The 23594-nt window shown below is 49.9% G+C and overlaps 1 protein-coding gene and 1 non-coding gene across 2 annotated transcripts in view; one reads left to right on the forward strand and one right to left on the reverse strand.

Annotated features, from left to right (window-relative positions):
- Positions 1-23594, reverse strand: part of FMN1 (formin 1) — a 259418-nt gene that overhangs the window by 215215 nt on the left and 20609 nt on the right. The window contains exon 2 of the mRNA XM_078659450.1: positions 7918-8035. Coding sequence (XP_078515576.1) covers positions 7918-8035 — 118 coding nt within the window. The remainder of the gene's footprint in view (positions 1-7917; positions 8036-23594) is intronic.
- Positions 22496-22568, forward strand: TRNAV-AAC (transfer RNA valine (anticodon AAC)). The gene has a single exon. It is a non-coding gene; the product is annotated as a tRNA-Val (tRNA).

Genomic DNA, 23594 nt, shown 5'->3' on the forward strand with positions numbered 1-23594 from the left:
TCAGATGTAAATTAGTCCTTGGTTCATTTCAATTGAGGCGGCAGGACACTCCCGAACAACCAACAGAATGGTGAGGCTAAAATTCTGTTGTGGGCTGGTGCTAGATGCCATCAAAAATGTTGCAAGCCAATGACTGAAGTTTTCTGAGCTAAAGGGCTGAAGGAGGCTGCACCAAACAAAGCCCCTTAGAGTACGTATAAAATACAGTACGTTTGCTAAGGCACAAGCACAATTACACTTCATATCAAAAATTGGGAGAAAAATATTTCAAGTTATTTAATGTCAGATATTTCGCTCACTTCAGTATTTTTCTTTTGCATCTAGTAAATTAAGAGCTAGTATCCCTACTATGAATGTACAACAGAACCACCAAAACTGAAGGAAAAATACGAAAAGAAAAATTCGTACAGCAAATATTACCACAAAGTGCTGAATAACTGCTATTCTCAAATCAATGCTACTTACTTCATTGATTTCAGAAAATACTAAAGACTGAGGGCCTCGTCTGAGTCCAGGTGCAATTAGGGGTGGGCGTAACTCGCATAATTGTGTGTCGCATAATCGCAGGGAATTACCTAAGAATTCTGCAAGATTAACTGGAATTACAAGACAAGAGTAATTCTGTGTTTAGCGTCATTTCTTAGTGCTAAAAGGCCCCCCTCGCGTCCAAAAAGGACGCAAGGATGCATGTTTGTGCTAAGAAATAGCGCTAAATGCAGCAGAACAGGATTTGCGAGCACGACCGGTCGCTCTACAAATTCTTGGGGCAGATTTCGCCGCCCCCACCAACCTATTCACTGCCTTTAGTGCTATTTTCTAAGAATCCAAAATGGAAGTGAGGATGCATTTGTGTGCTAAGAAATAGCGCTAAATGAAGCAGTACACGATTAGCGAACATGAGCAGCTGCTAGTGCAAGTACTCTTGCGGTATGATTTTTCACACCAAATGAAGCTAGTAGAAGTAATCGCATAATTATTGGTAATTTCACATCAAAGAATAGTGCGGAATTACTGAAATTACTCCAGCGTAATTGAAATTTCGCCCAGGCCTAGTTGCACTTCCGACTTGCACACACTTTGGTAACCAGGCCAAAAAGCAATGGGCACACTGCACTTACATTTGGGAAAAGTTGTATTTCCGATTTGGGCATAAATGGGAGCTTGTACTAGAAGTTCGATTTCAAATTTTGATGTTACTACCTCAAACAACATGAAAATTATTTTCCTGGGCACATTTCACCGGAAAAACCTGCCAAAAATCTGTCTGAGAAAGTAGAGTAGGAAAGTGGCTAAACCTGTAATAATTAGGTGTGCAAACTCTGACACCATGTGTTTTGCTTCATTTCAACTCTGATATTTGGAGAAATTAGTGAATATCACACCCGGTAACAGCAGTGGTTCCTCCACCAAGACGGAGGAGCGCCGCCCCACTGCTTCAACTGCAAACTCAATACAAAAAAGAAAGTGATAATAACTGAAAGTTATTTTATTTTTTGTATTGAGCTTGCAATTGAAGCCAGGTTGTTAGGAAGGGGAGGTGCAGGGCTGGGCTCCCCGTGTCACAGGGAAGAGTGGTGGCTGCACCTCAAGTGCGCATGACATTTTGACCGGCCGTCTTGGGCCGGCTAAACATTCATGTGCACTTTGCATGTTCTCCACCCAGGCTGCATAGAGGACATATCCAGCCTCCCAGTCCCACTCTGAGTGCCGAACCAAGGTGCTCAGACCAATCACAACGCTGCTGTAAGGCAGCGTTGTGATTGGCCAGGGGATTCTGGGAGGTTGTGTGCTTCCTGCTGCAGAGAGAACGGAGGAGAGGCGGTGGCGGCCGGCGATATTCAGGTAAGTGCTTTTTTTTTTTCCACCTTCCTTACCACCCTCCACTGCACCCTAACCCCCCCCCCCCCCCCCCGCACCGCCCTGCCACCCCAGTTCGGTAGCAGCCACTACTGCCCACTAAATATTGCACACTGATTTAAGCAACCGGTCATGAGGATAAGAGTCAGGATACCATTAGGATTCAAACATGTGATATACAGGTCTTTAAATGGATTTTGGACCTAGTGAGGACTGTGGCAGAATCATATTTCAGGAAACAAAGAGGAGAATCAGAAAATGCATATTATGTGAAAAAACACCACGGTGAGGGAATTTCCTTAAGACAATACACGAGTAAAATAGAGATTGAAAGGAAAAAGAACAATAAACACACATATAGCTAAATAAGGATATAATGCGTGGGAGGAAAGATGAAAGTAGGCTGGGGAAGGACAGTGGGGAACCGCCATGCAAAAGAGAAGGAAAGAATGCACAGGAAGGGAGACGGGAGGTACAGCAGGACAAAGGAGAAACAGCGCAGCAGGACAAAGGAGAAACAGCGCAGCAGGACCGAGGCGAAAAGGGCGCAGCAGGACCGAGGCGAAAAGGGCGCAGCAGGACCGAGGCGAAAAGGGCGCAGCAGGACCGAGGCGAAAAGGGCGCAGCAGGACCGAGGAGAAAAAAGAGCAGAGCGCAGCCCGACAGAGGGGAGGGAGCGCAGCCCGACAGAGGGGAAGGAGCGCAGCCCGACAGAGGGGAGGGAGCGCAGCACGACAGAGGGGAGGGAGCGCAGCACGACAGAGGGGAGGGAGCGCAGCACGACAGAGGGGAGGGAGCGCAGCACGACAGAGGAGCAAGAGCGCATCGCGACAGAGGAGCAAGAGCGCATCGCGACAGAGGAGCAAGAGCGCATCGCGACAGAGGAGCAAGAGCGCATCGCGACAGAGGAGCAAGAGCGCATCGCGACAGAGGAGCAAGAGCGCATCGCGACAGAGGGGAAAGAGCGCATCGCGACAGAGGGGAAAGAGAGCATCACGACAGAGGGGAAAGAGCGCATCACGACAGAGGGGAAAGAGCGCATCACGACAGAGGGGAAAGAGCGCATCACGACAGAGGGGAAAGAGCGCATCACGACAGAGGGGAAAGAGCGCATCACGACAGAGGGGAAAGAGCGCATCACGACAGAGGGGAAAGAGCGCATCACGACAGAGGGGAAAGAGCGCAGGACTGAGGGGAAAGAGCGCAGGACTGAGAGGAAAGAGCGCAGGACTGAGGGGAAAGAGCGCAGGACAGAGGCAGAAGCAGCTGAACTACCGCAACTACTGTCAGTAGCCATGGACACCCTGGCGTCTGTGAGCAAGCACTATTCGGCAAGAAGATGGCCCTCTGCTCCCTGTTTCTCTGATAAACTCAGAAAGCTGAGACAGATGTGCCGTAAACACGAGAGGTTGTGGCGTATAGATTTAGCGCCAACGTGTATGGAGTTGCACAAACAATGTTTGAAAGAATATAAACCGGCTTTTATGGAGGAAAAGGGATTATACTATTCAAAGATAACAGAGTTGATGAAATCCTCTAGGGATCTTTTAAATGTAATTAATTCCCTTACTACCCCCCCGCCGTCACAGATTCTTCAGAGTTTTCTCAGGAGTTCTGTGACAGAATATCAGATTTCTTTCGTACCAACATCACAGATATGTATTCCTTGCGGGAAGCCTCCAACTCTGTAGCGGGGTCATCTGCTCAGTCTACCTTCCTCCTTAATGAAGGTGCACTTATGGAGGAGGCACCCAGGCTACTTACGTTCCCTTGTATGTCGCCAGATGTTACGGATCGGCTACTAAAAGGAGTCAAATCGGGTTCCCCTCTGGATCCTTGCCCACTTAAGGTGCTAAAAATTGGTTGAGAAATGAATATCCCCCACCTTACTGCTGTACTGAACATAGCTATCTCAGAGGGGCAGTATCCTACCCTGTGTAGGACTGCAGTGGTTAAGCCACTTTTAAAGAAGCCTTCTTTGGACCCAACGGAATTTAAAAATTATCATCCGATCTCTTTGCTACCAGTCGCAGCTAAGATTTTGGAAACATATCTAAATTCTCACCGTAGTGCCTACCTAAAAGACTACCAGTTACTTGATGGTTCACAACATGGCTTTAGAAGCCATCATAGTACAGAACCAGCATTAACTGCTGTATTTAACAACATCCATACTCAACTGGATGCAGGGCACATCACTCTGCTAGTTCTACTTGACAGCATTGCAGCCTTTGACACCCTATCTCCTCGGACGCTGGTTGAACGTCTCAGAGAAATAGGGATCGGAAGCTTGGCCCTGGGGCTTCTTGCTTACTTTCTCAGGGATCGGGCACAGACTGTGAAATTTGGCCAATTCTATTCGGCCTCCAATGCCCCGTCTTGTGGTGTTCCTCAGGGCTCCTACCTGAGCCCAACCCTTTTTAATATTTATGTTCCCCGCTGGCTAAGGTGGTGAGATCCTTTGGGTTGGAGGTGTTGTCCTATGCTGACGACACCCAAATTATGGTGTCCATCACTCACAGCATTAGGGACTCTGCCCATAACTTTAGAAATTGTATGCAGGCAGTCTCCTTCTGGATGGTGGAAAACTTTATGAAACTGAACGGGGAGAAGACTGAGGTCTTGATCTTTGACAGCAAAGTGGACATCTGGTCCAGCGATTGGTGGCCGGGCACGCTTGGCGCCAGTCCCTGCCCTGTATCCCATGGGAAAAATCTAAGGGTTATAGTGGAAAACTCGCTTTCTTCGAGCCTGCAGGTCAGTAGGACAGTGTCCACCTGTTTTGGGATCATCAGGATCCTTAGAAAATCTCTGATTGGCTCTCATTTGCCTCACGCAAGCAGGCAGTTATCGCCTTGGTAATGTCCAGATTGGACTATTGTAATGCCCTTTATTTGGGCATTAACCTCATCACTGCGGCGCGAATTCCGCCGCAGTGCTGAACATTCCTATCGCGGGCGTGGTCATGACGGCTCCTGGCCGTCATCAGCACACGCCCACCGTGACTCATGACGGCCGGGAACCGTCATGAGCATAGAAGAGGTTAACAAAGGCCTGGTGCGACGTTTGCAGCTTGTGCAGAACGCTGCGGCCAGGCTGGTGATGGGTCTTCCGAAATACCACTAAGTCTCAGCCTCTTACGACGCTACATTGGCTTCGTCTGGACCGTAGGGTCCTCTTTAAACCACTTTGCCTGACTCACAATGCCCATTATGGCTCAGGCCCTGATGGTATGTAGGCAATATTCCATCGCTATGTTCCCACTAGACAACTTCGGTCCGCAGATAAAAATCTTTTAACAGTACCGAGGTTTACAAAGGCAAAATGGGGAGGTAGGGCCTTCTCTACTGCTGCTGCTAAGTTGTGGAACTCCCTCCCGGAAGAGCTTCCTGGCCAGGTGTCGCATTCTCTCTTCCGTAAAGCCTTGAAGACCTGGCTTTTTATACAGATTTCAGTTTGAACACGCCATCTTGTCTGCACAGTAGTCCCGCAATAGGGCAAAGTTTAGCGCTCTATAAGTTCAATATTCATTCATTCATTCAGAAGGGGAAAGAGCACAGGACAGAGGGGAAAGAACGCAGAAGAGCAGCGGGGACACAGCATGCAGAATTACAGAGGAAACAATGCGCAGACAGACAGATGGGCAAGAGTAAAGAGCGCAGGAGGACAGAAGAGTACAAGCACAATAGGACAGACGGGGAAAAAAGTGCAGAAGGACAGGGGAAAGTTTTCCAGAGGGACGGGGGGGGGGGGTGGGGGAAAGAGGGCAAAGGGACGGGGGGGGGAAGAGGGCAAAGGTACAGGGGGAAAAGAGGGCAAAGGTACAGGGGGAAAAGAGGGCAAAGGGACAGGGGGAAAAGAGGGCAAAGGGACAGGGGGAAAAGAGGGCAAAGGGACAGGGGGTAAAGAGGGCAAAGGGACAGGGGGTAAAGAGGGCAAGGGTACAGGGAGAAAAGAGGGCAAGGGGACAGAGGAAAATAGCCGAGAGACAGAGGCAAAAGAGGGCCGAGGGACAGAGGCGAAAGAGGGCCGAGGGACAGAGGCGAAAGAGGGCCGAGGGACAGAGGCGAAAGAGGGCAGAGGGACAGAGGCGAAAGAGGGCAGAGGGACAGAGGCGAAAGAGGGCCGAGGGACAGAGGCGAAAGAGGGCAGAGGGACAGAGGCGAAAGAGGGCAGAGGGACAGAGGCGAAAGAGGGCAGAGGGACAGAGGCGAAAGAGGGCAGAGGGACAGAGGCGAAAGAGGGCAGAGGGACAGAGGCGAAAGAGGGCCGAGGGACAGAGGCAAAAGAGGGCCGAGGGACAGAGGCAAAAGAGGGCCGAGGGACAGAGGCAAAAGAGGGCCGAGGGACAGGGGCGAAAGAGGGCCGAGGGCCAGAGGCGAAAGAGGGCCGAGGGCCAGAGGCGAAAGAGGGCCGAGGCGAAAGAGGGCCGAGGGCCAGAGGCGAAAGAGGGCCGAGGGACAGAGGCAAAAGAGGGCGCAAAAGAGGGCCGAGGGACAGAGGCGAAAGAGGGCCGAGGGACAGAGGCGAAAGAGGGCCGAGGGACAGAGGCGAAAGAGGGCCGAGGGACAGAGGCGAAAGAGGGCCGAGGGACAGAGGCGAAAGAGGGCCGAGGGACAGAGGCGAAAGAGGGCCGAGGGACAGAGGCGAAAGAGGGCCGAGGGACAGAGGCGAAAGAGGGCCGAGGGACAGAGGCGAAAGAGGGCCGAGGGACAGAGGCGAAAGAGGGCCGAGGGACAGAGGCGAAAGAGGGTCGAGGGACAGAGGCGAAAGAGGGCCGAGGGACAGAGGCGAAAGAGGGCCGAGGGACAGAGGCGAAAGAGGGCCGAGGGACAGAGGCGAAAGAGGGCGCAAAAGAGGGCCGAGGGACAGAGGCGAAAGAGGGCGCAAAAGAGGGCCGAGGGACAGAGGCAAAAGAGGGCGCAAAAGAGGGCCGAGGGACAGAGGCAAAAGAGGGCCGAGGGACAGAGGCGAAAGAGGGCCGAGGGACAGAGGCGAAAGAGGGCCGAGGGACAGAGGCGAAAGAGGGCCGAGGGACAGAGGCGAAAGAGGGCCGAGGGACAGAGGCGAAAGAGGGCCGAGGGACAGAGGCGAAAGAAGGCCGAGGGACAGAGGCGAAAGAGGGCCGAGGGACAGAGGCGAAAGAGGGCCGAGGGACAGAGGCGAAAGAGGGCCGAGGGACAGAGGCGAAAGAGGGCCGAGGGACAGAGGCGAAAGAGGGCCGAGGGACAGAGGCGAAAGAGGGCCGAGGGACAGAGGCGAAAGAGGGCCGAGGGACAGAGGCGAAAGAGGGCAGAGGGACAGAGGCGAAAGAGGGCAGAGGGACAGAGGCGAAAGAGGGCAGAGGGACAGAGGCGAAAGAGGGCCGAGGGACAGAGGCGAAAGAGGGCCGAGGGACAGAGGCGAAAGAGGGCCGAGGGACAGAGGCGAAAGAGGGCCGAGGGACAGAGGCGAAAGAGGGCCGAGGGACAGAGGCGAAAGAGGGCCGAGGGACAGAGGCGAAAGAGGGCCGAGGGACAGAGGCGAAAGAGGGCCGAGGGACAGAGGCGAAAGAGGGCCGAGGGACAGAGGCGAAAGAGGGCCGAGGGACAGAGGCGAAAGAGGGCCGAGGGACAGAGGCGAAAGAGGGCCGAGGGACAGAGGCGAAAGAGGGCCGAGGGACAGAGGCGAAAGAGGGCCGAGGGACAGAGGCGAAAGAGGGCCGAGGGACAGAGGCGAAAGAGGGCAGAGGGACAGAGGCGAAAGAGGGCCGAGGGACAGAGGGGAAAGAGAACAGAGGATAAAGAGAACGGAGGGGGAAAAAGCACTCGGGTGGAAAGCAGTGTATGGAAGGAAGATGTCATTCATACACACAGAACTGGTGTGGGATTGATCAGTGGATTCAGATACTTGGAATAATCAACGGGACGTCTATTTCTCTGCCCACAACAATCATTTGCAATGAGAAATACAAACAAACTCAATGTTGAGGCGTGCAGACAAGCCCCAGTATATCAGTCACTGACATGCAGAACGTCTTCAGTGCGCACTCAACAGTCTGAAGGGGCAGCACGTGCTCACCTGCCTCGGTGTACTTCAGTCCCACCTTCTCCTCTTCCAAAGTGGGTCTTGGTGGAGGCCAGACAGCCTGTAGTTTACCCGGCGTCCGGTCTTCTGGGTCCGAGGGGCTGTGCTCCGGCTTAAAAAGAAATATATATATTTTATTTTAAAATACAAAAAGGATGAAACATATGTATTTATATAGCACTGCTTGGGTCTTAGGGTACTCAGTTTGAACAAAGAAAGTAAATAATGCACAAGTGATCTGCCCAGGATCACACAATATGGGGAGGTGGACACTGGACTACTCTGAGTTCTGCATCTGGCACACCAGACCACATTTGCCCTACTTGTGGTCCTGAAACTGTGAGCCAGACTTATGGTGTCCAGAGGATTCAGGCCATGAAGGCTAACCCTGTGCAGGTACAGGACTACACTACCCACAATGCCTTAGAATGGGACTATGAAAACATGCTAGAACTGCACCAGTCCATCTTAAAAGTACTGAACCTCCCTGTTCATGGTATAAAGGGGCTTCTTTATATCTAAGGTTTGTTGGGCATTGGAGCATCTTCTTCCCCTTTGGGGTGAAATGCAGGATGTCCACGATTCAGCGTGCCCCATCAGTACAGCTGGGTCACATATCCCCCTTGACGGTCTCAATAGAGAGCTAAATTGCCAACAAAGTTTGTAAGCAAACCTTAAAGATATCAGAGCCGCATGCAAAACAAAGTCAGAGGGCTTGGGGGCCCAACGGTTTGGTGTAGGGCCAAAGAGCATTTTGCTTCTAGGCCACATAGCTGCCAAATGACCCCATGTTTTGCGTGGCAACTATTGCCAGCTTCAAGTCTATAGCCAAAAGCACTTTGCATTTTGGGGCTTAAACCCAAAACCAAGGGCACAGAATAAAAAAAAATAAAAAAAACATCGACAGAAAAATATATATAATTGTTTTAGGAAAATATTTGGTATTAAAGAAATATGGTGTTCAGCAGGAGAAATGCAAAAATACGTTTCTCCAGCCAAACTGCAAGAAATCAGGAAGAAGTTAGAAATCAAATTGTGGGAGCATGGTGCCAAATCGAATAAAAAAACTGGACTTGGAGGAAGCTGAAGAATGAAAATTAAGGCTCCCGGTTCTATGGCATTTATTTTTTTGACATTTCCGCCTGTATTTATCCATATTTATTTTTTGCTTCTTTTATCTGTATTCATCCACATTTATTTTATGCGTAGTGTAAAACAAATGAAGCTGCAATAGGTTTATTTCCAAATGTATTTAACCAACAAATGCTTACCCAGGTTTGAATGTCCAATTCATTTTAGCCATTTCAAGTACAATACAGTAATTTGGAACCATATGCACTGTAGAACAGCTTAAATAGGTGTATTGTTGCAGGTATTTAAGCTTCATTAGGAAAAAGTTTTTTTTTTTTTTTTTAAACCTCTACCTGTCAATCTGCACACCTACTGACTTCCCACTAATGATTGACAGTACTGAGCAACATCTAAAAGAAAACCCATATTCCCTTTTTATCCATATTTCAAAATAAATGCAGACAGGAAGATACATTGTTTTCTGTCTGTATTGATCTGTGAAAAAACACAATCTGTAAAAGCATAAAACGGAGAGCCTTAATGATAATCCCTGCTTCCCTATGTTAAAAAAAATATACATAACTTCAAAACTACACAATTTGATACAATTACGTCAACATATTTATATGATTTCACCAGCATATATATTACCAATGTCCACATAGCTTTGCTAAAGATGTTACACATGACATGAGGCTACTTGGCAGCTAGGTGGACAGTGATTTGAATTGTTTTCATGATGGTTGCCATACAAAAGTAGAACTTCCCTAGTGCCTACCATCCTTTAAGGGGCCTTTTGAGATGATGTTATGGTTTCAATAACTTTTATGAAGGTGTCCATTCCTAGATGTGCAATGATGCGTAACTGCTACTCGAAATGCCTCAATAAAGTACCAAATTGGCTTAGTGAAATTAAACAATAAAAAAAATTGTTATACTTAAGCAGGTGAATATTAAGACGAGCCTGAAATAGATTATAAAAATCCCACAAGGTAAAAGCGAACCAGCAGAAAGAAAAGAAAATGAGTAAAACCGAAAACTCTATACAATTGAAATCCTATTTAATTCTTGGACATAATGGAACTGTGTCCCAGTACTCGGTTTAACTCAACCCGCCCACAATGCCCTATTTAGGATACAGAAGGGACATTCAAGTTGGTCACTACTCAGTAGCCTGTTCGCAAAATATATCCCAATTACAAGTGTACAACAACTTTCTAGTACAACAACACATATAGACCTCCTGTAAAAGGAGACCGACATTTTAAAATGCCACAACTCCATTTACCAACAAATGGGTTACCAGTCCCGGGGCTCAGGAAATTGGCAGAGACCGAGAGATACTAAACGCCCTAGGTATTAACTCCAGTAGAGTACCCATGTAAACCATGAGAAACATGAAAAGTTTGGAACAGTCCCTCTGGAAGGGCTCATAAATGTTATTTTTTGTCATTACAATTGCTAGCACTGCACAAGAACCTACCTATACTACATCTGACTGCAGAGACTAATACTGGGTGAATGAGCGTTTCCCTAAACGGGGAACTCTCACTCTTGCAATCGCACCCACACCATTGATGCCCGAGTGCAAGGGGAAGCCCAAAGGTTCCAATACTCAGGACAGGCTTCCACCTTACTGACCACTTACTGTGGTTGAATAATGAAGACCACCTGCAGCAACTGATGAACAGTATCGGATACAAGATGAATATATTTAAACTGAAAAGCTGAGGATAGTTAAAAAGAGGATACATGTCAGAAGTCATTATTTTACTTCTTCTGGAACAAAGAGGTTTGCAGAAGAATTATTACAAAAGGTGAATAAAAAAAAAAGTTCAGAGGATTAATTGTGAAACCGCTCCCCCAGTCCTCAGAGGCGGGAAGTGTGACTTGCCTTGATTGGACAGCCTGAATTTAAAGGGGGGAAACTCACCGCTGCAGGGCTCGTGCACAGCTACAGCAGAGCCACGAGTGGTTCGAGCTCCTATAGTATCCGCACTCCGATCCTTAAGTGAGACCTATGCAGCACATGCGCAACGCTAAAACACAAGCAAAGCAATGCACTGTATTCCATTTCAATAAATAAACTTTGACTACCCAATTTCATAGCAAAAAAGAGACTATTTGACAATCAGTTCGAGCAGTTCTAATACCGCGATAAGTCGCGGAACAAAAACACAGCTCCAAAAACAAGACATGATGGGCCATTGAAATCTGTCAACCATTTAATAAAAAACAATTAAATCACTGTGAATATTAAGATCTCCTCTATAGGTGAATTCAGGTAACGCTGGAGCAGGGAAGTGGCCCGTTGGGCACATATCAGAAGGAGATGGCATGGGTTTTCGAATTTACAATGATTCAATGATCGGGATATGGAGGATAAAGAGTTGCAGAAAGACACACTTTTTAAAAAAAATCTGACGATGATGTACATATCCGTTAGGAAAGCACAGTTGGAGATAGATAGTCAAAGGAGCTCTCAGTTGGAAAAGTCTGGATTGGAATGATTTGACCAATGGCTGTGTTTAAAATGGTACCGAGGGATTACTTTATATATGTTCATTGCAATACCCAAGATATACACTGAATGTAGCAGAGGGCCAGAGAGGTCTCCAATACTGTTGGAACAGTGCATCCATTAAGGACAAGTTCTACATCACACAGGGAGAACCACAAAGACAAGACTAGGCAGAACGATCTTTTCCCCCTCCTGAGGCAGATGCCGGGAGGTCTATCTTTCACTTTAGCGCATTTTTTAAATCGTACGTTTTATTGCCAATGTGCTTGATTTAATAAGCTTTTATTTTTGACGGCGGCCATATTGGGTGTGGGCTATTGCTGGGACGCGCTCTAGTTGCGCATAAAAGGGGACGGCTATGTCTCCGCGCAGCGGACGCGCCGGACCTGTGCCGGAATCGTGCCAGAGTCCTGCCCGTCAGCGCTAAGGAGGCGCCCTGCGCCAAGGATACTGTGCCTGTTAAGCCCGACGGAGGTATTTATATGCGGGAGGAGCTACTCAGTATTCGACAATGGTCCCGGTATTGTGAGCATCCCTCTCTTGATCCGTTGTGTGGCCCTTTTCAGTGTCCATGTGGTAATTTTTCTCTTACTCCCCCAACCCCTATTAGAGCTCTCCTTGCGCCCCCTCCCTCTGTACCCTCGCCCACTGAGCCTCCGGCTCCTCGAGATCTTAAAGTCTGGCACCTTAACGTTAGGTCGTTGGTAAAGCATCATTCCGAAATTCACGACCTTATTCTGGAAGAGGCCCCTGATATTTTCTTCATGACTGAAACCTGGCTCCATGATGAGGCTGTGGCTGAATTGAACTTAGCACTCCCTCCAGATTATTCCATTTACACTCATATTCGTAACTCTAGGGGTGGGGGTATTGCAGCGGTAGTTAAATCGTGCTATCCTTGTATCTGGAAGAAACTAACTATGGATGGATGCGAGAGTGCGCACTTTCGTATTACGGTAAATCACCATTTTACCCTTTCTGGGCTTCTGATTTTTAGACCCCCTGGCAACGATATCGCTTTTAGAAAGGCTCTCCCAGAAACCGGGAGCTCTTTTGCGATGGGATCTGCTAATTTTAGTGTCTTTGGCGATCTTAACCTCCATTTTGACCTTTGTCATACGCCAGCTATTAGTAGCACACTCGCAGATCTAGAGGCGCTGCAGTCAAGTCAGGTGATTACCCACCCCACGCATGTGGGTGGCCACATTCTGGACCCTATATTTACTAATCTGACAGTGGCAAAGGCCCTACCACCTACTCCGATAGCCTGGTCGGACCATCTCTTGGTGGAACTGCGCCCTGCGATCGGAGACCCCCCCTTTAATACCATAGACAGAGTCGTTCTTAAACGCCCATAGAAGAAATTAAAGCTTGAGGATTTCCATCGATTGCTCGGCGAACTTTCACTCTGCTCCTTTAACGACGTTGAGTCTGGCTATGATCTGTTCTGTGATTGGGTCTCTCGGGCACTTGATTCCCTGATTCCTGCTAAATGGAGTAAATGCCGAGGCTTAGAACCCAGCCCATGGTATGATAACACCCTACTGCTCCTAAATAAATCGGGCAAACAAGCGGAAAGAGACTGGCGAAAAACTTATGACGCAGGGAAAAAAATGCAGTACCTTGCTAAAGTTAAAGTCTACCACAGAGCCATATGTAGGGCTCGTGCGGCTTATTATTCCCAATAGTTCAAACGCAGTTCTAATCCTACAAAGCTGATCTTTAAAGTTCTTAAAGACCTGACTGCTAAAAGAGCTCCAGCAGCCGAGATATGCTCAGTGTCCCACTGCGAAGAGCTTGCTTCCTTTTTTCTGGAAAAGATGCACACTATCTATCGCTCCTTCCCTAGTACCATCCCTCAGAGTGAGGACTTGAGGTCCAACTCCACTACTAATGTGGTTCTTCCCACATTTCCCGCAATCTCAGAGGCAGAGCTTGATAGGCTGGCGACCAAAGTAAAATCCGGATCTCCTACCGACCCGCGCAGTTTAGAGAGTCAGCTGCACTATGCCTTCCCCCTGTGCGCCAACTCATTAATCTCTCGTTCTCCTCAGGGACAGTGCCAACGAAGTGGAAACAAGCCTACGTCAATCCTATCCTGAAGAAACCCGCGCTGGACCCTCTCCTATTGGAGAACTACCGTCCGATCTCTCTTCTCCCTTGGGCCGCGAAGGTTGCGGAGGCTCATGCCAATGAAATCTTGACCAAACATCTCCAGATTGCTAATATTCTGGATCCCTCTCAGAATGGATTTCGGGCAGGTCATAGCACCGAGACTGCTCTCCTTGCTATGACGGAACATGCGCTCTGTGCTTGACTCTGGTCAGACTGCGGCACTGGTGTTACTTGACCTCAGTGCCGCATTCGACACGGTCTCACACGAGATACTGCTACGGCGTCTGGGAGAGGCGGGGGTCTGTGGTCTTGCACTTGAATGGCTCCGGTCATTTCTAACAGGCTGCTCATTTCGGGTTGCGACTCCTCCATTTGAGTCTAAACCCTATTTCATCGAGCAGGGAGTACCGCAGGGGTCGGCACTTAGCCCCACATTATTCAATCTGTACGTTCAGCCGCTGGCTGCGGTCGCCAAGCAGTGGGGCCTGACTATGGTTTCTTATGCGGACGATACGCAGCTGGCGGTTGCACTCAGTGGGGACTCCGACTCTGAGGCCCCTCGGTTTAGGGAGGGTCTGACACCAGTGGCTGGCTGGATGACGGCGAACTGCTTGCAGCTCAACGCTAAGAAAACTGAGGTTCTTGTTATTGGTAAGCACAGCAACCTCTGGGGCGATCAGTGGTGGCCTCCCGAGCTGGGTCCAACCCCCATTCCGGTATCTGAGGTTAAAAATCTAGGTGTCGGGTTAGACCCAGTTTCTGCGGACACACCAAAGAAGTTGCTGCTACATGCTTTGGTATTCTGCGTGGGCTCAGACCAATCCTAAAATTCTTCGACGCCCCTACCAGGCAGTTGATAATCCAGGCCACCATACTCTCGCAGCTTGATTATGCGAGTTCGCTTCTGTTGGGGGCCAATCAGACGGAAGTTACCCGGATGCAGCGCGCGCAGAATGCGGCGGCCAGGGCCCTGGTGGGTCTTCCTAGACTCTGTTGAGCGAAGGAAACTATCCGGAAACTCCATTGGCTGCCGATGGCTCAAAGGATTGAGTTTAAGACCCTATGTCTTTCCTTCAAGATTCTTAAACTGTCTTCTCCCCAGATCCTAGAACACCTTCTTACTCCCTATGTCCCCTCTCGTTCTTTGAGGTCATTGGGTCAAAATTTGGCTACAGTTCCACGGTTCAAACGCTGCAGAGCGGGAGGGCGCTCCTTCCGCTTTCGTGCGGCCAAGCTCTGGAACTCTCTACCAGCTCACATCCGTGCCCTAGATGACCTGCTTATGTTCAGGAGGGTTATTAAAACCTACCTTTTCCCTCCTGGACCTTAATGGACTGTTCCGCTGCTACTTCTCTTCTTTTTGTTATGTATGCTATGTTCTTTCTGCCAGTCAAAGCGCCGGGACGCCCCTTAGCTGGGGCAGCTGTGCGCTATACAAGTTATTATAACATAACATAACATAACAAGTATGTTGGAGCAGAAGGCCTGTACCAGCCATCATTCAACAACAGCGACGCGTGATAATCTACTAGTAGCATGGTCGCCTGATTAGTTGCATTAATATTAAGGGGCATTATTCAGTGCATTAGCGAATGACTGACATTGACTGCATGCAAAGTTGCAGAAGCGCATTCTATACTTCTGAAAGCCATGTCTATTCTGGTATCGAATTATACAAAATCTAGTGAAATTTAATTTGCTTCCATCAAGCTACCGATGCTATTTGATGCAGATGATGTTATAATACCTATAGACTGTTTGGCCTTGAACACAGTGAAACCGCTTAATGGTTTAACCTGACATATATTAATTTCAGGTGATTGGCTCATTTTCCAATGGATGTAGAAACAGGGCACCAAGATGTAAGGCGAGTGTCAAATGTACCAATTTACCACCTTCTTGTCATCCAACTTCTGAGTCCAGGTGACTGGGAATCCAGAGCTTTGCACCTAGTGAAGGGGGGCCATCACTCCAGAAGATGCAAAGGGCCAAGGCGGTCACCTGTCAACTTGTCACTCCCTAGTTCCATCTTCTATCAAATGCAGGAGGCCAGGAATAGCTCTAATACTCAAATTTTAAGACTATATCATCTTCCCTACATCTCTTTGCTCTTGTTACAGAAGGACTTGTGGAGAAGCGTGGCTCAGTGGTTAGAGGCGGCAAACCCGGAAGCTGAGATCGACCGTGGACCAGGGTTCGATTAACAATTCTCGCTCTGGTGCCTACTCAACTCACGGGGTCACACTCTGCGACTCTGGGCAATAGCTTGCTTAATCTCCACTACGGCCCCTCGCGGCGGGATGCCTGGCTTTCACCTTGTGGATACCCTGCCAGGGTTTCTCACAGGGGAATACCAGGACGGGTTCCCTAAGCAAGCGCCGGGACGCTTACGGGCAGCTGTGCGCTTTACAAGTCCAGCACATTTACATTTACATTACTGAACAGGTCACGTACAATCACAATGCGGGCACCATCCACCTCACTCCTTGCCTGCTAAGATGGTAAATGTTAAAGTATGAATGAACTATATAGCTCACTCTATTATTGATACTCCATTCCTATGTGCTGCTCTACGTGTTCCAAGCACCCGCCTTGACCTCACACCCCCGAGCGCTCGAAGTCCGACTCCACTCACACACTCTCCCGATCAGGAATGAAAGCCTCCATTTGCAACCAATGCAGGAAAAGGCTGATATGCAATGGATGCACCCAACAGGTCTATGCATGCTCACTCCAGCTTGCAGCTAATTCTGACAGCGCAACAATGCTGCAAGACCACACTAGCAGCTGAGGAGTTCACACATTCCATTCAGACTCCCACTAGCAATACAAGGATGCAACTCTCAGTCCCGACCAGAAGACAGGAGAAATGCTGGATGTTATATGTGGCATAGCTCCAACAACCATTCTTAAATGTGAAAACGTGCACATGGGATAATATAGTCAAAATGCGGCCTGCAGTTTGCAAAAAGAAAGAATGCCAAGTGGGCCACGCCAACATGGCAAGAGATATCCAGGTTTCAAACTGTTTATTAAAGCAACATCTCAATAGGCCAAAATAAGACAACAGGAGGACTCAAAATCCTGTATTAGATGCTATCCATTGCTATTCACTACACTCACTTTGAATGACATTCCACTCATAAAACATAAGGGATCAGAGATCCATCTGACGAGGTAAAGGAAGGCAGCAGAGACAAACCTATAGAAAATATCTAAACTCCTAAAGAGCGGTCAGTAAGCCTGTCACGAGAACTCTATAGCCTGTCTTTACAGAGGAACCTCGACCAAGCGGTGTCACACTACCACAACCTCCAGCACTCGTGGAGACTAGAGGAAGAAACAAAATAGTCCTCAGAAGAGTTACTGCAGTGTTTTCAAGAACGCTGTTCAGGAAGGTCCTGCCGGAATCCACATCTGAAAAATTGACTGGTTCCCTTTAAGGACAACATCAAATACACATGGAAAAATCACTGATGCCCCTGAAATCTTCCCAACAGTAACTATTTTCAGATGGACACGAGAACTAAGCCACAACACAAGCAAAATTATGCTGGCGTAATTTGCATTTGGGAATTTTCGTATTATGCTTGTTACGCAAAATTGAAATTGTGTGATTATGCCACATCATTTAATTACGCTTCTGTTTGCGGCTCAATTATAGCACAGGAACAACTAGAACGCAATCGGCTTCTGTTTCATCAATTGTGGTTTTAGTGCCCTTTTTCAGCGCAAAAAGCATCCTCGCATCTAAAATTGGCACGAGGACGCCTTTCACACTAAAATATAGATCTAAATTATAGATTTGGATTTCATGTAATTAAGCTTAATTTCTAGCAAATTCCCAGAAATTTCCCATAATTATGCGAAAAGAAATTAATCGAATTCTTCACAAGCCCATAAGTACCCTTTTTCTTTCAAGAGTCAACATTCGGTACAGAAAAACAGGAGTGTGGTGATCCACAGGTGCACCACTTTCTGTTGGACGGTAGGTCACAGAACTCGAACTCTCCACTCCAGCAATATCAAGGGTGACCTGAACTAAGCCACCCACTTCCGTGTTTAGTCGTTTAATCTGGAAAGCAATCATTATAAGGACTGCCGTATCTGACCAAGTTGTTTCCCAAACCCAACAGCCTTGCAGACAATTCTGACCACTCAGGTTGTTTCCCAAACCCAGCAGCCTCGCCGCCACTTCTGACCACTCAGGTTGTTTCCCAAACCCAACAGCCTTGCCGCCACTTTTGAACATTCAGGTTGTTTTCCAAACTCAGCAGCCTTGCCGCCACTTCTGACCACTCAGGTTGTTTCTCAAACCCAACAGCCTCGCCGCCACTTCTGACCACGCGGGTTCTTTCCCGAACCAAACAGCCTCGCCGCCACTTCTGACCACTCAGGTTGTTTTCCAAAGCCAACAGCCTCGCCGCCACTTCTGACCACTCAGGTTGTTTCCCAAACCCAACAGCCTCACCGCCACTTCTGACCACTCGGGTTGTTTCCCAAACCAAACAGCCACTCCGCCACTTCTGACCACTCGGGTTGTTTCCCAAACCCAGCAGCCTTGCTGCCACTTCTGACCACTCAGGTTGTTTTCCAAACCCAGCAGCCTCGCCGCCACTTGTGACCACTCAGGTTGTTTTCCAAACCCAGCAGCCTCGCCGCCACTTTTGAACATTCAGCTTGTTTTCCAAACCCAGCAGCCTCACCGCCACTTTTGAACATTCAGGTTGTTTCCCAAACCCAGCAGCCTCGCCGCCACTTTTGAACATTCAGGTTGTTTCCCAAACCCAGCAGCCTCGCCGCCACTTCTGACCACTCAGGTTGTTTTCCAAACCCAGCAGCCTCGCCGCCACTTGTGACCACTCAGGTTGTTTTCCAAACCCAGCAGCCTCGCCGCCACTTTTGAACATTCAGCTTGTTTTCCAAACCCAGCAGCCTCACCGCCACTTTTGAACATTCAGGTTGTTTCCCAAACCCAGCAGCCTCGCCGCCACTTTTGAACATTCAGCTTGTTTTGCAAACCCAGCAGCCTCGCCGCCACTTTTGAACATTCAGCTTGTTTTCCAAACCCAGCAGCCTCGCCGCCACTTTTGAACATTCAGGTTGTTTCCCAAACCCAGCAGCCTCGCCGCCACTTTTGAACATTCAGCTTGTTTCCCAAACCCAGCAGCCTCGCCGCCACTTTTGAACATTCAGGTTGTTTCCCAAACCCAGCAGCCTCGCCGCCACTTTTGAACATTCAGGTTGTTTCCCAAACCCAGCAGCCTCGCCGCCACTTTTGTCATCATGGTTAACATCACTACAGAACAGTTCGCTGAGGCAGCTACCAGGTCTCTGAGAAAGGACCTTCTCTGTATGCATGGTTCAGGCGTCCTATCCGTGCACAAAGTTTCAAGATTCCCTTAGCATTTGTTATAAAGGATGCAAGGTCCTAGATAGTGGAATGTTTGCGGTCACCCACAACTCCATCTAGCATATTTACATTCTACATCTGCCACTACGTCTGTAAGGCCCTCCAATCTCTCTTCCACTGCTGATGCCATGTCCAGGAGTGTTTTTTGGCCAGGTCTGACCCCAGCGCATTAACTGAACTCATAAGAACCCTTAATCCAGGCGTCAGTCTTACATCTTCGGCTCTTCGCTCTGACCCTTCCTGGAGGTGCCTTTGCTTTGCTCACAGAAATCCTCTTTCTGCTTCCTATGGTCAGCCAATGGCACCGAATAGACAACCGAGGGGTCACTATAAGATGCACTAAAGGGCACACAACCTGGCAGCATCAAAGACTGATAATCACTCTCGATCAGTCACCCATGGAATTTGCCCCATTGAGGTCGGGATGGGGCTGGGCACCTGCCAGCCTCCACAGAAGGCAGAAGCACCTTGTGATCTTAGGCTGTTGCCCGCGCCAAGGATCAGGTCCTTACCTGCCTCCACCATCCATGTGTGCCCTGGGGCACCATCTTGGGTATCACCAGCCCCCCGGAGAAGCCACGGAGAGAAAGATTCAGGCCCTTCCGTGTCCTACGCTTGGATTCGCAGGTCTCAGCACCACCAAAGCGCCTAGTGAAACACTCACGGGTGTCGAGGCACTGGGCTGCCGCCGGCTCTCCGCTTGGACTCGCCCTCCGTGGTTCCCCAGGAGGAAGGGAGGGGATGGAGGGTGCCGGCCCCTCAGCCGGAGCCGTCTGCACAACCAGCAGAACGGCACCCCCACAGCAGCTGCCCGGGTCACCCTCAGCAGACTCCTAGACCCCGGGAGCCGGTCTCAGCAGTGCACAGGAAATGCAGTCCTCGTGGGCTGCGGGCAGGACCGCCCTGCCAGCGAGGCATCTCCACACACCGCGGCCGGCCCTCCAGCAGGGAAGGCGAGGCAGGCCAAGCAGGTGTAAGGGGGCGGCTGCCGAGGGCCGAAGGAAGACCATTAGCTTAAGGTAACCTCCTTTCTTTCATCTGTTCTTTTCTTTTTTTTAGGTCTTGTTTTCCAACTTGAGCTGTTTTATATTTTAAGTTAGCATTGTTATTAAAAGTTTTTAACTGATCGAAAGTTTTGTCCTTTGTCTCATGAGCTTATCCCTTTTGTCACAGCAGGCACCCCCCACGCCCCCAAAAGTGGCATTAATACACGCAAACGTGCTTTACGAGCAGAAAGCGGTGCGCCTTTGTGCGGTGCCGCCGTTATCCCATGGAAATGCGCCTGCCCGAGGCCACGCAGTGGCCATTGAGAGGGCGGGCCAATAGTCACGGAGGGCTGACCCGCCCCCAGGAAGTTGTTAGCCTCCCCTCCTCACTGGTTTGAGGAGGCGGCTGGACGCGAGTCTCGTCCGGGGGCGGCAGGGAGGGGCCTCCGTGGGTACTTAGGTTGCCGCACCACGTTGGAGGGCCTCTTTGCCGCCCCGGACGCCATCGGTTCTCTTCGGGACACTCTTTTTAAGGTGAGCAAGGCCTTGCCCGGCCTATAATTCCCCCCCCTTCCCCTCCGCCTGCTCCTCCTTGAGTCGCGAGCCTGGCGAGGCGGCCCATTACGCGTGGGCTGCTGTGGGGGGGGACGTCCGGTTCCCGATGTGGTCTCCGTCCTTGCCCCCCCCCCCTCACGGCGGGTGGGGTTTAGAGGGCCGGCCGGTATTTTCGTCGGTCCCGGAGTGCCCCCATGCGGGCTACCCGGTGCGTTGGCCGATCCTCGCCCTACCTCTGTGGTGGCGCTTTCTTCCCCTCTCCGACCCCCCCCCCGCCTTAACTGCGTGCGGTGGGGGGGCCAACTTTTGCAGTGGTTTTCCTTCCTTTCAGGGGCGGCAAACGACGCGGCGACGAGACCAATGAGCTATAGCTCAAAGGAAAGTCTCGTACCTTTGGTGTGTACAGCCCTCACAGACCAGGGTTCGAATCCTGCCAATGCTGTAGAATTATCCCAAGGTGGGAACATTTCAAAGGTTTTATTTCCCCCCTCCCGCACTCTCTCGCTGGGTGCGGGCGAGACCGGTTAGCCCACGAGGCCGTCTGGCTGGCCAATGGGGGTGATGTGCCTCCCTCCCCCCCCCCTCTCCTATATCCTTTGTGAGCCGGGCAGCTCGACTGGCCCTCAGTTGGGTCCCATAGGAGGGAGAATGTCTTCCGCTGGCGGGTTGCCGCCTGTACCAGAGTGCGAGGGGACTAGGTGTCAGCACATGTGCTGGGCGCATACTATTGTCGCGGCCCGGGCCTTGAGCTTGCCGTCTTCGTCACTCAGGCAGTGACCGTGAGTGGACTCTGATGGTCCCTAGAAATCCCGTCTCCCCCCCCCCCCCCCCATTGCCCCCGTGTGGGCCTCAATTGAACGCCGCGCTTCGTTGAAGTGCAGCTTGTCGACAGTGTCGTGTATCTTTGGGGGCTTTGCGATTGTGTCTATTTTGTGAGGAGATGGTTGGTAAAGGGGGTCACCGAGCATAATCTTGGCGGGGCAACGCTAAACATTCCTGGAACCGCATTGTTCTGTGTAGGTGGGGGATGTGTGCCGACAGCCATACTGTAATTGGAAATTGCTGGACATTGTATGCATGTTATTGATTATTTCATTTATGGTATTGTTTACATGCGATGGCTTATCCTATTGATATATACCACGTATGGTGGGCGGTTATTTTGTGTGGGGCAGGTAATCTTTGACGTTCTCTGGCCTGTTATGCTTGCTGAAACCGAGTATTTTGTTGCATAACCTAGCACCCCCCCCTCCCCTGTTGCTTGCCATGTGGTGGGCGGTCTCGGTGTGTGATGTCGCCATGTCCGGGTTTGCGTGCCGTTTAAGATTTTGTTTCGGCAGGGGATTTGTTTATCACGCTTTGCACGTGGCGGACAGCCATTGGGGTCAGTAGTGTATGCTGTCTCCCGTGCTGATGTCGCAGGCCGGATATCGGCAATTCCTTTGGTACCTGTGCGACTACCATTCCCCGCTTTATTGTCACGTCAGGCTAGCTCAGTCGGTGGAGCATGAGACCCTTAATCTCAGGGCCATAGGTGCGAGCCCCACGTTGGGTGAAAACAAGTAATTTTTCACAGCTACATTTCCACACCCCCATGCTCCGGTGCCACTACGGGACCCGGCGGCATTGAGCATCGGGCCCCGGAATCGATGGGAGTCGCGGCTATGACGCCGCTATTCATGTTCTTGTGAACACGTAAATGATTGTCTTTAATTGGTGGTGTGTGGCGCGATGGGTTAAGCCTGGTTCACCTGCCGGGTGCGGCTGGGTGTTCGGCGGCTGGTTGCACGGGCAGCCGGGTGTCGTAATATCGGTAGCTGGTCGGGTGGGTTGGCTACACTGCAGGTGGTCGCTGCTTCAGGCCTCATGCAGCAGTATCAGTTGGTGGGGACGCTTTCAAGCAGCAAGGTCGTTTCTGTAGTGTAGTGGTCATCATGTTCGCTTAACACGCGAAAGGTCCCCGGTTCGAGACCTGGCAGTAACACTGAGCGTTGGCTGCTTTCAATGTGCCATTTCTTCACGATTGCAGGCTCAGATCGCTTCCTGTTTGCCCGTTCCGCACCCCCGGCGCCTCGCGGTGCCAAGCAGCTTCTACCCCCCTTCCGGGAGGTCAGTATACTGGCGAAGCAGGAGGGGCAGGTTCAGGAGGGAGCCCTGTGCATGAGATTTGAGTGCATTGATGCAATCGCTCGGTGGCCACAAAAAGAGGTGTTTTATGCAGATTTACAAGTGTCATGGCGTTGGCAGCAGGAGGGATATGCCTTTCCGTGCGCCATGGTTTAATGGGGCCCATATTTAATCCAGTGCGATGGATAAGCCTTACGGGCGCTAATTTGTTCATTGCAGGTCTGATTTAATTTACACGTGGCATTAGGTGGGAGCATAGTATCATCGGGCCATAATACCTCGCGGCCCACTTGTGTTAATTCTTCATGTAACGGGTTGCGTGGCATTTTCAGCGCGAGGGGTAAGCATATTCTGTGCACAGTTTAGTTTGTGTCGTTCATATTTACAAGGAGGTATGGTATGATTGGGCCTTAGTACATCTAGACCCAATTGTGTGACTGATTTAATTTGCACGTGGCACTAGATACTCGAGCGCGAGGGCTCAGCCGACTACGTGCTAATTTGTGGTTTTGGCTGTATTTACAATTGGAGTACAGTATTATGTGCCATAGCACCTCGAGGCCCTATCGTGTGACTTATCTAAATTTAACGTGACATTGCGCAATGCTGCGAGACGGTTAGACTGTTGCGGGCGCGAATTCGTCGCTTGAGTCCATTCATAAGTAGTAGCATTGGGCCATATTACCTCAGGGCCATCTGAGTGACTTTCATCTTTTCACACTCGGTATTGATTTCGCAGTGTGTTTACTTATCCTAATCCGTGCGCAGTGGCGGACATATGTATCTCGTAGCACTAACAAGGGACTTAGGCAGTTTGAACACGTGGCGACGCATATTTCAGGGAGAGGTAAGCCATTATGGCTGTAACTTTGTTTTGTGTTCG

The sequence above is a fragment of the Lissotriton helveticus genome, chromosome 9 (assembly GCF_964261635.1).
Source record: "Lissotriton helveticus chromosome 9, aLisHel1.1, whole genome shotgun sequence".
Taxonomy (NCBI): domain Eukaryota; kingdom Metazoa; phylum Chordata; class Amphibia; order Caudata; family Salamandridae; genus Lissotriton; species Lissotriton helveticus.